General features: G+C 47.1%; 1 protein-coding gene across 1 annotated transcript; it reads left to right on the plus strand.

Moving 5' to 3' along the window:
* Positions 1-8,362: 8,362 nt before the first annotated feature.
* Positions 8,363-10,922, plus strand: LOC127770023 (probable long-chain-alcohol O-fatty-acyltransferase 4). Its single transcript, XM_052295693.1, has 2 exons — positions 8,363-9,454; positions 10,624-10,922. Exons 1-2 carry the CDS (start codon positions 8,438-8,440, stop codon positions 10,726-10,728), a joined length of 1,122 nt encoding a protein of 373 aa, XP_052151653.1. The 5' UTR covers positions 8,363-8,437; the 3' UTR covers positions 10,729-10,922.
* The last annotated feature ends 545 nt before the right edge of the window (positions 10,923-11,467 follow it).

Genomic DNA, 11,467 nt, shown 5'->3' on the forward strand with positions numbered 1-11,467 from the left:
TTCATAATTCACACGGTGATTCTCCTCCAACTTCGACGACCTCCTCTTCTTCTTTGGCATTGACAATATCATCTCAAACTCCAATCGAGAACCTATGGATTAGGGTTCCATTTTGAGGTGGGGGTAGAAGAGGGTAATGGAAAGAATAGGGAGATTATCGGGCTTACAGGGATAGTCATAGGAGGCAATGGAAATGGATGGGTGGCGAGGTGGCGACGGTATCAATGTAGCCACTGGATTAGGATCTGTTGTTGGGCTGGTGTTGATGGCGGGGGCAAAGTGGGCGATGAATTAGGAGGCAGCGGCGGATGGTGATGGATCTAGCATGCGAGGAGCTGTCGAAGATGAGGAAGATGACAAGGTAGGGCAACCTTGTCATCGTTGGCTTGAGAATGCGTAAAGGGTTTAGGAGGCTGATTGTAGGGTCTTGCTGGCACGGTTGAGGTCTTTTGGCCAGCTGAGTGGTGGCGTGCTGGGCTGGTGGCAATGGAGGAGGCAGCGATGACGAGAAACATGCAGTAGGTGATAGTTTAGGCGTGTCCTGCTAAGGAAAAAAGTGGAAGGAATTAGGGTTTGAGTATACGAAGCAATTGTTCAAAAGTTGTTAGATTTTGATGGGTGTTTTTTTTCATCAAATGTATAATAGACAGACTCATAAAAAAGGAATTGATTACCTGTATTCGATGGAAAATTAAACCCCAAATCTTGCATATTGGACTAAAAATCAAACTCCAAGGTCCCGTTCGTTAGTCATGCAGATGAGGATGTAGACGTAGGATTCATGAAATTCGGATGAGACTTCCTCTGGTTCGGGAACAGAACAGTATCCTCTCGCGTCGTCCTCCCTAGGGGCGGCACGGGAGGCGACGATCCGGCTACCCCTTCTCCCTCACCTCCCTCCTCCGCCTCGCTGCCGCTCGAGTGGCTGCTGGCGCACGGCCACAAGGACAGTGGCGGCGGGGCCCCTCTCTCTCGCACGCTCGGGTGACCTAGGGAGTCACCCAGAGAGGCGGCGGCAATAACCACTAGATCCGCACCGCTCCAGCCGGATCTGGCAGGGACAGGAACGGCGTAGCTGACGGCGTGGAGGGCGACGGCGGCAGGAATAGCGATGGTGGCGGGGATGGCAACAGCGGTGGCGGAGTTCCGCGGATCCGGCGACGGCGTAGCATCTGGCAGTGGTAGAGGCGAGCTGCTCCAGACGGCGGTAGCCGATGGTGGCGGGGATGGTGATGGCGGCAGGGACGGCGATGGCGGTGGCGTTGTTCACGGATCCGGCGACAGCACGGCATCCGGCGGTGGAAGGATCGTGCGGCACTGGTGGCCTCCATCGCCCGATGCTACCCTCGTGGCGTCGGCTGGCGATGATGGTGCAAGGAGGACGGTCGGATCTGGCTCCTCTAGGTCTAGATCTGGCGCATCCTCAGTCGGGGTCGGGTGGTGTGGAGTCCTGTCATCGTGCAGGTGGTGTGAATAATGCGGGTACTTTTTCGGTATGCAGGTGGCATTTCGGAGCTTCCGTTGTGAATACTTTGGTTGACAGGGTCTCTGGGGTGAAAACCTTGCTCCGCTCCGGCCATAGCAACGGCGATGCCCTCGGGCACCATTCACCTTCTTGAAGGCGTTGCTTTTGGAGCCCTCATTTCAACTCCACTTTAAGGGAATTATTTGGGTGAAAACCTTATATTCGTTAGGATCGGACGTTGTCGCCGTTCTGTCGGCGTTACCTTCTTGAAGGCTTCGTTCTAGAAGTTTCTTCCCTTGTTGGACTATTGTTCTTTGCGTTCAGTTTGTTAATGTCGAGTTTTCGTCGGTTTTCCTGAAATTAACCGTGCTGCTGTAAGGTTTTTGGGTCCGATTTTCTTTATAAACTGGATCAACTCTCTTCTTCTATAGTGAAATTGTAGGAGCTCCCTGCCTATCCCCTCGAAAAAAATCGGATGAAGATGAGGATAGAAGGATGAACTAGTACAGGGGTACATTAATTTGCTACAGGGTACATTAATTTGCTTGCCAACTTGAAGATGAATGACATGCACACGCATACATACATTAGATTATATCAATAGCAGTACACGGTACAGCAGATGAGTCCACTACTATTACACAAGCAAATACTGGCAAATATGAAATGCTAATACATGCTATTAGCAATATAATCACAGACCGTATCCATCACAACCTTGCTCTCAAGCGCATGGTATGTGTGATGTGCTGGAGTGACATCTGGTACCGGGTGGATATGAGAATGGTACAGAGGGTCTGTACCGATATGGTTTGGGTCGATAGTATCAACTATAAAGTTGTTCAATGCCATGGCGGCATGAATAATTTTGTTGTGCGCACGTGGGGTGCACGCCGGAATACTGTCCAATATTTGCCACCGAGCCTTAATACATCCGAAAAGTCATTCGACCAAGCCGCGCAGAGATGAGTGGTAGTAATTGAAATTCTCCCCCCTGCCTATGGGTGGTGCCACCAGTTCAAATTGCGGCTGCTAGTACCACACGTCAAGATAAGGAGCGAGAAATCCCTGGCTATTCGCGTACCCCTTATCGATAAAAAAGTATTTACCTAAAACAAAAAAAATTACTATCAGTACATAAGAATTACGTTAATATCATAAAATAATAATGTACCATAAATAATTACCTGGTGGCAGCCTAGGGAACCGATCAGGATACTTTCTTATTGGACTTAGCAAAACCCGGTGGTCGTGCACTGACCCCGACCATCCAGTTACATCAAAAATTACACGGTTGCTCCAGTCTGACATGACCAACACATTTTGGGTAGTTTCACCTACCCGGTTATGGTACTAATTTGCTAGGTGTGCAGGGACGACAACTTGCACTTGTGTTCCATCTATGGCTCCAATAGAGTTTTCAATTTTTTTTTACCTATCATCATAGCGAACACATGGATGGGTAGTACTGGAAGTTGGGTCCACCGGCCGAACTATATCACCTGCCATACGGACTATCGCTCGAAGCAATGGTAAAAATATTTGGAAATAGTTGACCCGATCTTTCGAACCTATTGTTTGCTCTCCTATTAGCTTCACCCCCTGACATAGTTAACAGGAAAATGCCTACCGCTTCCGCTTCCAGTGCGCTAACCTTATAAGACACTAAGTTGTACTTGAACTGAAGGATGTCACTAGCCTAGGTAAAATCACCTAATCAGGTCGCATACAGAACATGCTCCTGCACCGAGCAATATTTTGTAACGTAAGCATCACCCACTGTTGGCCAATCAGTAGGGGCACGCGACGTGGTGCCCTTTTGCGGTCGTACAAGTCCAGATGTAATGAATCCTTCGATGAAATCCTCAATGTATTCTTCGATATCATCGTCGGATATCTCCCCCATCGAACATTTAGAATCATCACTGCTCCTAGTGCTCATCGCTTCAGATCTGCACAGATATGATTCATACAGACACATAAATAGTCCAAAATCAATTGTTGAGCTAACACATATAACATTGTGAACTGGACGTTTCAATAAATCTAAAATGCAAATGTGAACTAGACTCATGACATAAAATTGTTACAACATGACAATCGCAGCACAACGTTTGGGAATAAACGAACTACACAAATCCAAATTTAACTAGACGAAATACACATCTCTGCGGCAATACTCGCACGTGATCAGAAGGTAGTAGTGCCGCGAGAAACTACTGGCAGATATTGGTGAGGTAAACCTATTGGAGCTCCACTGCAGAGAAGCAAGGAATGGGAAGCTAGCAGAAGATTAGCGATAGCGCGGTTCCTCATCCACGACGCTTCTCATTGCACGCATGTCCTCTGCCTATCGCTTCCTCATCATGGAAAAGGCGATCCTTTCTCATTGGGTGTACCGCCTCACCATAGATAGAGGATACAATCTAAAATATTTGAATCTTTAGTTGTTTTATATTTGGATTCTTACATTGTAATATACAACTTGAATTATATCTGGATTCTTACATTGTAATATACAACTTGAATTTTATGGGATTTTGATCGTAGAGTTTAATTTTTTTTCATTCAAATAAGCTGGATACGTTGTTGAATATAAAAACACCTTTTTTTCATGTGTTGTAATCCAAATAAGTAAATAAGACCAATCAAAAAAATTTCATTAATGCTTTCTTTGTATGAAGTAATCTTGGGGCAATTGTTTATTTGATCCTATTTTAAAGTCTAACTTCCAATTTAACCCTACTTTTTTAGTTTGCTTAGATGACCTCGTTTTTTCCAATCAAAAATAAAAGGTTGACGACCCTATTTCGTGAAGACATGATAACGGTGTTAACTAAGGGGCGAATTGTCCTGGTTGCCCTTGCTCATATGACCCAAATGTATCAAAGTTTTTTGTTTGTTTTGACTTTTTAACATATTTTAACGAGCATAACTTTGATATATTAGAGATAACTTTGATAAATTTGGATTCAATTTGACAGATTTGGCTCAATTTGATAAATTTGACTTTAATTTAAAAAAATGACATAATTATGGCAGATATACAAAATTTGGACAACTTTTCTCCTATTTTGTCCATCCCAAATCCAAGTGATATTCATATCCAACATAGAATTTCTGTCCAAAAGCATGTCCATCACTATGTGACAACACATACAAGTCCCAACATCACACCAACGACCACCACAGCCATGCTGGGCTTGGGATGCTGGACGAGCTAGCAGCGGTGATGACGGCCGCCCGCAGAAACTTTTTGAAAACAAACGCATAATTTTGTACTTGGAAAGCTGGGAAACGAACTCAGTCTACGTTTGTTGCTCTATGTTACCAACCCCTCTCTCTCGTATTCCGCGTGCGTGCTTTTCAAACCTCTAAACGGTTTTGCAAAAAGTTTCTATACAAAAGTTGCTTAAAAAATCATATTGATCCATTTTTTTAAAAAAAATAGCTAATACTTAATTAATCAAGCGCTAATATACCGCTCCGTTTTCTGTACGTCGGCGCTCTATCTCATTATCCTCTCGTTGGCGCGCGCGCGCTCTCTCTCTCCAACCTCTCATCTCCCTCTCTCCAGCCTCTCATCTCCCTCTCTCGATTCAAAGGGAAGCCGTCATGGCGGCGATGGCGGCAAGGGGAGCTGGCGGCGATGAAGTGTACGCGGCACAGTGGCGGTTTCAGTGGTGGTGAAGCATGGGACGCGGCGGCGGCTCGAGGAGGGGCAGCACGCGGTGAAGCATCTAGGCCCCCGGTGTTAATTTTAGTAATTAATGACAAGCGCTAATTGTGGACTAACCGTTGTCTTTGAGCTATACATTTTAAGTTAGGTCCACGTCATGTGTGCGCATGGATGACTATCGATGGATTAAAATTTGATGGCGCGAAGCGAAGAAAAGAAGACGGTAAAACTAGTGCTTTAATTTAGAATTGATCGAGGTGTAGGGCGATCAAATTTGCTAGTTTATTTTTTAGTTTCGCCGTACTATTAAGAGGGGTAATGACCTAGCAAAGAGATGATTTTAATTGCCACATTAGGTCATTGCATTTTCACTTGTGCTCACATCTTCATAGCACGCACACACAATATTTCACTGGGCTCGGCCTGACCAGGGGCGGTCAGACCGGCCACATAGTGGCGGTCTGACCGGCGTGCCCTGGCCGGTTTGACCGGCCGCAAGAAGGCGGTTTGACCGGCGCATAAGGCCGGTCTGACCGGTGGCACATGCGCGGTCAGACCGGCCCCCTGGAGGCCGGGATGGTGCTGCTCGGGGCGGCCGATACAGAGCCGACGGAGCCGTAGTCGGTCAGACCGAGCCGATGGCGGTCTAACCGAGCCGTGGCCGGTCTGACCGCCCACTCAACGCCGGTCTGACCGGCCAGGCCGATGGGGCCCTCTGACAGCTCTTCAACGGCTAGTTTTCTAGCCGTTGCAGAGTAGCACGGTCTGATCGGCCACATACCTCCGGTCAGACCGGCAGAGCACAATGATTTGGGATTTCGCCCCCAACGGCTAGTTTTGGTGGGTGGGAGTATAAATACTCCCCCACCAGCAGCAAGGGGACTCTCTTGGCACCCAATTCAATTGCATACATCCCTTGCACCTCTCTCACACCTACTTGAGCTTTGTGTTCATCCATCTAGTGTGTTAGAGGGTTGATTAGCCAAGAGTCAAGTGCATTGCTTCCATTTGTAGAGCTAGTGTGGCACTTGATTGATCATCTCCACGCCGGGTCATTGCTTGTTACTCTTGGAGGTTGCCGCCTCCTAGACGGCTTATGGAGGAGTTGCCCGGTGACCTCTCCGAGAAGATTGTGGAGGAGGCCCGGCGCCGGTTTGTGAGTGGTTTGGAGTTCACCACCTTCGGAGTGAAGGAAGAACTACCCTAGTGATCGAGGCTTGGGTAGTCCTCTCCGTGGGCCGGCTCCCGCCTTGCCCCTCTCCGTGGGTCGGCTCCCGCCTTGCCCACCCCTTGACGAAGGGGGTGTGCGGTGGCTTCGTGGTTGAGCGGTGGAGTTGGGCTCGCCTCAACGGGGAGTAGGAAACCGGCGAGTTTCCGAACCTCGGTGAAAAATCTCTTGTCTCCTTGTCTCATTTGATTGTCGCATTTACATTTGTGCAATTTACATTTCTAGAGACATACTTGAGATCATATCACCCTAGGATTGCTAAACATTGACATAGGAGTGTGATTTACTTTCCTAGAGATATAATTGAACCACTATCACCCTAGGTTTGCAAAACATAACTTAGTTGCTTAGTTAGAGTTGACCCTCACCAAGCCTAGCAACTTAGGTTAGTTTTGATTAGGTGTCTTTTAGTTTTAAATCGCCTATTCACCCCCCTCTAGTCAACATCTCGATCCTACACGCGGCAGCAGCTGCGGGGGAGGACTGGCGCGGCTTGGGGCGGGCGAGCAGGAGAGGCGAGAAAGAGACGGAGGGCCGGACAAGTGAGAGAGAGGAGAGGGGCGGTGGTGGCAGAGGGCTGGCGCGACGGCAGAGAGGGGCGGGGAAGGGCCGCACGGCTTGGGGCGGGCAAACCGGAGAGGCGAGAGACAGACGAAGAGGAGAGAGAGAGAGACCGATTTTATTGGTGCGGTGGCTTGCAGTGGGAACGGACACCATGCTTGGTGTCTTTTTAATATGGTATAGATAGCTTGTACTACATAATTATTTAGTGGTGGTTTTGTTACTGAAAGTGTGAAGTTTTATGTTATAGTATTAAAGATAGGAGTTTTACGAATCTACTACAACTTGGTTGGCTACCCGGGTGGAGCCATGGAGGCAGAAAGCGGCGACAGCTCCCTCAAGCGGTTGGACGAGGAGTGGTGGCTAGCACGCATACTGCACCCTCCCACGTGTGGAAGAGGGTAGCAGCGGCGAACGAGCTCTGGATGAGAGAGGCGGCGGTGGGATCACAGAACTAGCAGAGGGCAACAATGGAGAGGAATTGCTTTTGGGAGCATAGCGTAGTGAGCGAAGTAGATCTATATCGAGCCGAGATGAGCGAGCACAAGCCGTGCAGTCGGGCATGGAGATTGCTCGTGCAAGCTAAGCCGAGCGTGAGGCATGGCTGTTTGCGCGCGGTGCGGGGCCGGCCATCAGATCGCTACCTCGTCCACGCGTCGTGTATCAAAGTCAGGTATGCACGGGCTAGGATTTGCATCCGGTATGCAACAATTCAACCCCCCACCCCCACCCTCAAACCGAGCACACACAAAACCCCCTATCCATATCCTCCGCTGAAAAAAAAAAGATCTCTTTGATTGCCAAAAAAAATTCTCTTCATTGGGAAAACTCTATTCATCCCTTAAATTAAGGATATCCCCTCGTTTTTACTTATGTGTTTTTACATATCACATAAGAAGTCATCAAAAAATTAAAAAAAATTATTATGATAGATCAATATATGATATGCTACTTCACAAACATGTATATTCAAATTCATAGTAACAAAAATAACAAATTTAACTATTAAAAGAACGTGTAATTTATGGTTGAATTTGTTATTTTTGTTTCGAATTGTATAAGTCAAATTTTAATTTACATGTTTGCGAAAAAATATATCATATATTGATCAATCTTAATAATTTTTTTAAAATTTTTGATAACTTTTTGAACGCCTGAGTTTGGATTCTTCGGGCTATTAAATAGCCCTCCGGAATCTTACTATTTAGTAGTATTAAACGTAGATTACTGACAAAACCAATTCCATAACACCTAGGCTATTTTGCGAGACGAATCTAACGAGATATATTAATCCATGTTTAGCGGATGTTTACTGTAGCATCAATGTAGCAAATCATGTGGACCCGTTCTGAAAAAAACTGTGGACCCAGCGAAAAAGAAGAAAAACAGTACTCCTTCCCATTCTTCATTTTTTTCTCCGTTCGTTCAGTGCCCGTCTGAAGCAAGTGGGCGGCGACACCGGCTTGACGGCACGGAGTGGAGCGGAGCTGCGCGCGGCGCGGCCATGGAGCTCCTGCGTGACAGCATCCCCATGGTGTCCCTGGCCTCCTCGGCCGCCGCGCTGTACGCGCGCGTGGCGTCCGCCTTCCTGCGCCCGGGCCTCCCACGCCTCGCCGCGCTGCTCCCCGTGGTCGCGCTCCTCGCCGCGGCGCCCTTGGCCTTCACCTCCTCGGCCATGCTCCGCGGCACCTCCGCCTTCTTCCTCGCGTGGCTCGGCGCCTTCAAGGTCGTCCTCCTCGCCGCCGGCCTGGGCCCGCTCGCAGTCGACGGCCTCCCGGTGCTCTCGTTCCTCTTCACAGCCTTGCTCCCCGTGAAGCTCCGCCGAGGCGGCGGCTGTCCCGGCGCGGCCGCCAAATCGGTGTCCCTCGTTTCTTGCGCGGCCAAGGTCGCCGCCATAGCCACCATCCTCCATCTGTACGAGTCCAAGATCCAGCTGCTGCATCGCTACATACGCCTCGCCATGTACGGGATCCACATCTATTGCTTCTTGGACCTCCTCCTCCCCTGCATCGCGGCCGCCGGATCCGCACTGGGGATGGAGCTGGAGCCGCCGTTCGACCGGCCGTACCTGGCGTCGTCGCTGCGGGACTTCTGGGGCCGGCGGTGGAATCTCATGGTGTCCGCCATCCTCCGGCCGTCGGTGTACGACCCCGTGCGCGCTCGCGCCGGGAAGGCGGCGGGCGTCGTGGCCACGTTCCTCATCTCCGGGCTGATGCACGAGGCCATGGTGTACTACATGACGCTGCGGCTGCCCACCGGCGAGATGACCGCCTTCTTCCTGCTCCACGGCGTGTGCTGCGTGGCGGAGGAGTGGTGCGCGAGGCGGTGGGTGGCGAGGAGATGGCCGCCCCCGCCGCGTCCGCTGGGGTCGCTGCTCGTGATGGCGGTGGCTGCGGGCTCGTCGTTCTGGCTCTTCTTCCCGCCGATTTGCAGGGAGGGGAGCGAGGAGATGCTGCTGGAGGAGTGGGCGGCGGTGGCGGCGTTCTTCCAGGACGCCGGCCGGAAGCTGCGCCGAGCGCCGGTACGGTTCACGGATTAATTAAGGTCGAGTTAAAAAATCAAAAGCTGAATTAAAATTCAGATTTCCAATATAGAAGGAAAGCTTTTTTTTTTTTTGAGATGGATAAAACTGTACTAGTAGCAAGACGCCAACCCAATGTGTTTATTACCTTTTGAAATTATAGCTGTTCAAATTAAAAGAAGAGTGCACGCAAGTGCAACAGGGCAGCCCTAATGGGCGATCGATCGCCGGCCAATAGGGATAGCTATCAGATTCGCTACCCCCCTCCCCCTCCCTCCCTTCACCTGCTTTCCTTTTTTGGCACCGTATTACTTTTCTATTTTAATAAATTTATACACTTTAAGTTTACACATCTAAAGTTTAGAAACCCAAATTTTATAATTCAAAAGTTTATATATCCGATTCAAATTTGAATTTGAATTCAAATATTATATATATATATATATATATATATATATATATAGTATTACTATACATCTAAAGTTTATACACCTCAAGTTTACACATCTAAAGTTAGATACATGTTTCAAATTTATATTTGAATTATATCCGATTCAAATTTGAATTTGAATTCAAATATTTTCTATATATAGTATTTCTATGCATCTAAAGTTTATACACCTAAAATTTATAGACCCAAAGTTTATAAGTCAAAAGTTTACATACCCGATTCAAATTTGTATTTAAATTATATCCGATTCAAATTTGAATTTGAATTCAAATTTTTTTCTATATATAGTATTTCTATACATCTAAAGTTTATACACCTAAAGTTTATAGACCCAAAGTTTATAAGTCAAAGTTTACATACCCGATTCAAATTTGAATTTGAATTTAAATTTTTTATATATAGTGTTTCTATACATAAATTTTTCTAACTTTTTGTTTTTTTAAAATTTTTGTGTGGTGTACTGTAGTAGGGGAGGAGGGAGGAGTGTATCTGGTAGTATACGGAGGAGACGGGCGGGTGATCGCTAGGCGGGCAGGGGAGCGATCACCCGCCCATTAGCATTTCCGAGTGCAACATGCTAATTATTATTTTTAGACTTCAGATTTTAAGTAGAAGTAGTATATTTTAGGATGGAATAGGTAAAAAACACTAAATTGAGATTCCAACAGAACAATGATATTCATATTTATTAATTTGAAATTTTTTTTTTGGAGAAAAGGCACAAGGCCCAGCTTTTACTAAAAGCATAAAAGGTTCACAAACTGCTGGGGATTCCAGCTTACAAACAAAAGGCACACAGTCTGAAAAGAAGGCGAGGAACTAATGCTGTTGGCACAGCAAAACAAGCCAGGAATCGACATAGAAGCATAGAAGTAAAAGTTCCACGCAGGGGACTATCCAAGAGATGTTGATTCTTCAGTTCGCCATCATCAGTTTGAGCCTTCTGTCTCGCGAATGCTGGCAAGCAACAACCCTTGTACAGTCTCCACCTCCCCCCTTAGCTTTGCCGGAGCTAGTTTTTTCCACTGTGTTACAAACGAAAGAGCTTTATAAGGCAGAGAAGAAACATTTGTCGTCAATTTGTTATTAAAGACCCAATCATTTCTAATAAGCCAAATTGCCCAAAATCCAGCGGCAAAAAGAAGCCAAAGAACTTTGGCCTTGTCTCGCCTCTGTAACTGCACCAAATTAAGCAAATCTTTCCTAGAAGCAGGGATATGCGGCCAGCTAAAGGTATCTCTCAAGATACACCAAAGAAACTGAGCAAGTGGGCATCTAAACATCAAATGATCTACATCTTCCTCACTCTGACAAAGCTTGCAGTTCGGGCTACCTGGCCATTTCATCTTCTTTAACTGTTTTGCCACCTGAATTCTCCCCTTAAGCATCAATCAAACAAAAGTTTTCACTTTCAGGGGCACTGGGGCCTTCCAAAGGTCCTGGATAACAATGTCTTTGACCCCCCAAAGATCATTTCTCTGTATAACGATTTAGTTGTGAATTGACCTGATTTTGTCAACTTCCAGAACATCTTATCTTCCTCTGAGGTCAACTGAACTGTG

This window comes from Oryza glaberrima, chromosome 4 (genome assembly GCF_000147395.1).
Source record: "Oryza glaberrima chromosome 4, OglaRS2, whole genome shotgun sequence".
Classification (NCBI taxonomy): domain Eukaryota; kingdom Viridiplantae; phylum Streptophyta; class Magnoliopsida; order Poales; family Poaceae; genus Oryza; species Oryza glaberrima.

Coding starts and splice junctions, on each gene's coding strand:
- LOC127770023 (XM_052295693.1), top strand. CDS start 8,438: ATGGAGCTCCTGCGTGACAGCATCCCCATGGTGTCCCTGGCCTCCTCG. Junction 9,455..10,623: donor GGAAGCTGCGCCGAGCGCCG/GTACGGTTCACG, acceptor TTTGGAGAAAAG/GCACAAGGCCCAGCTTTTAC.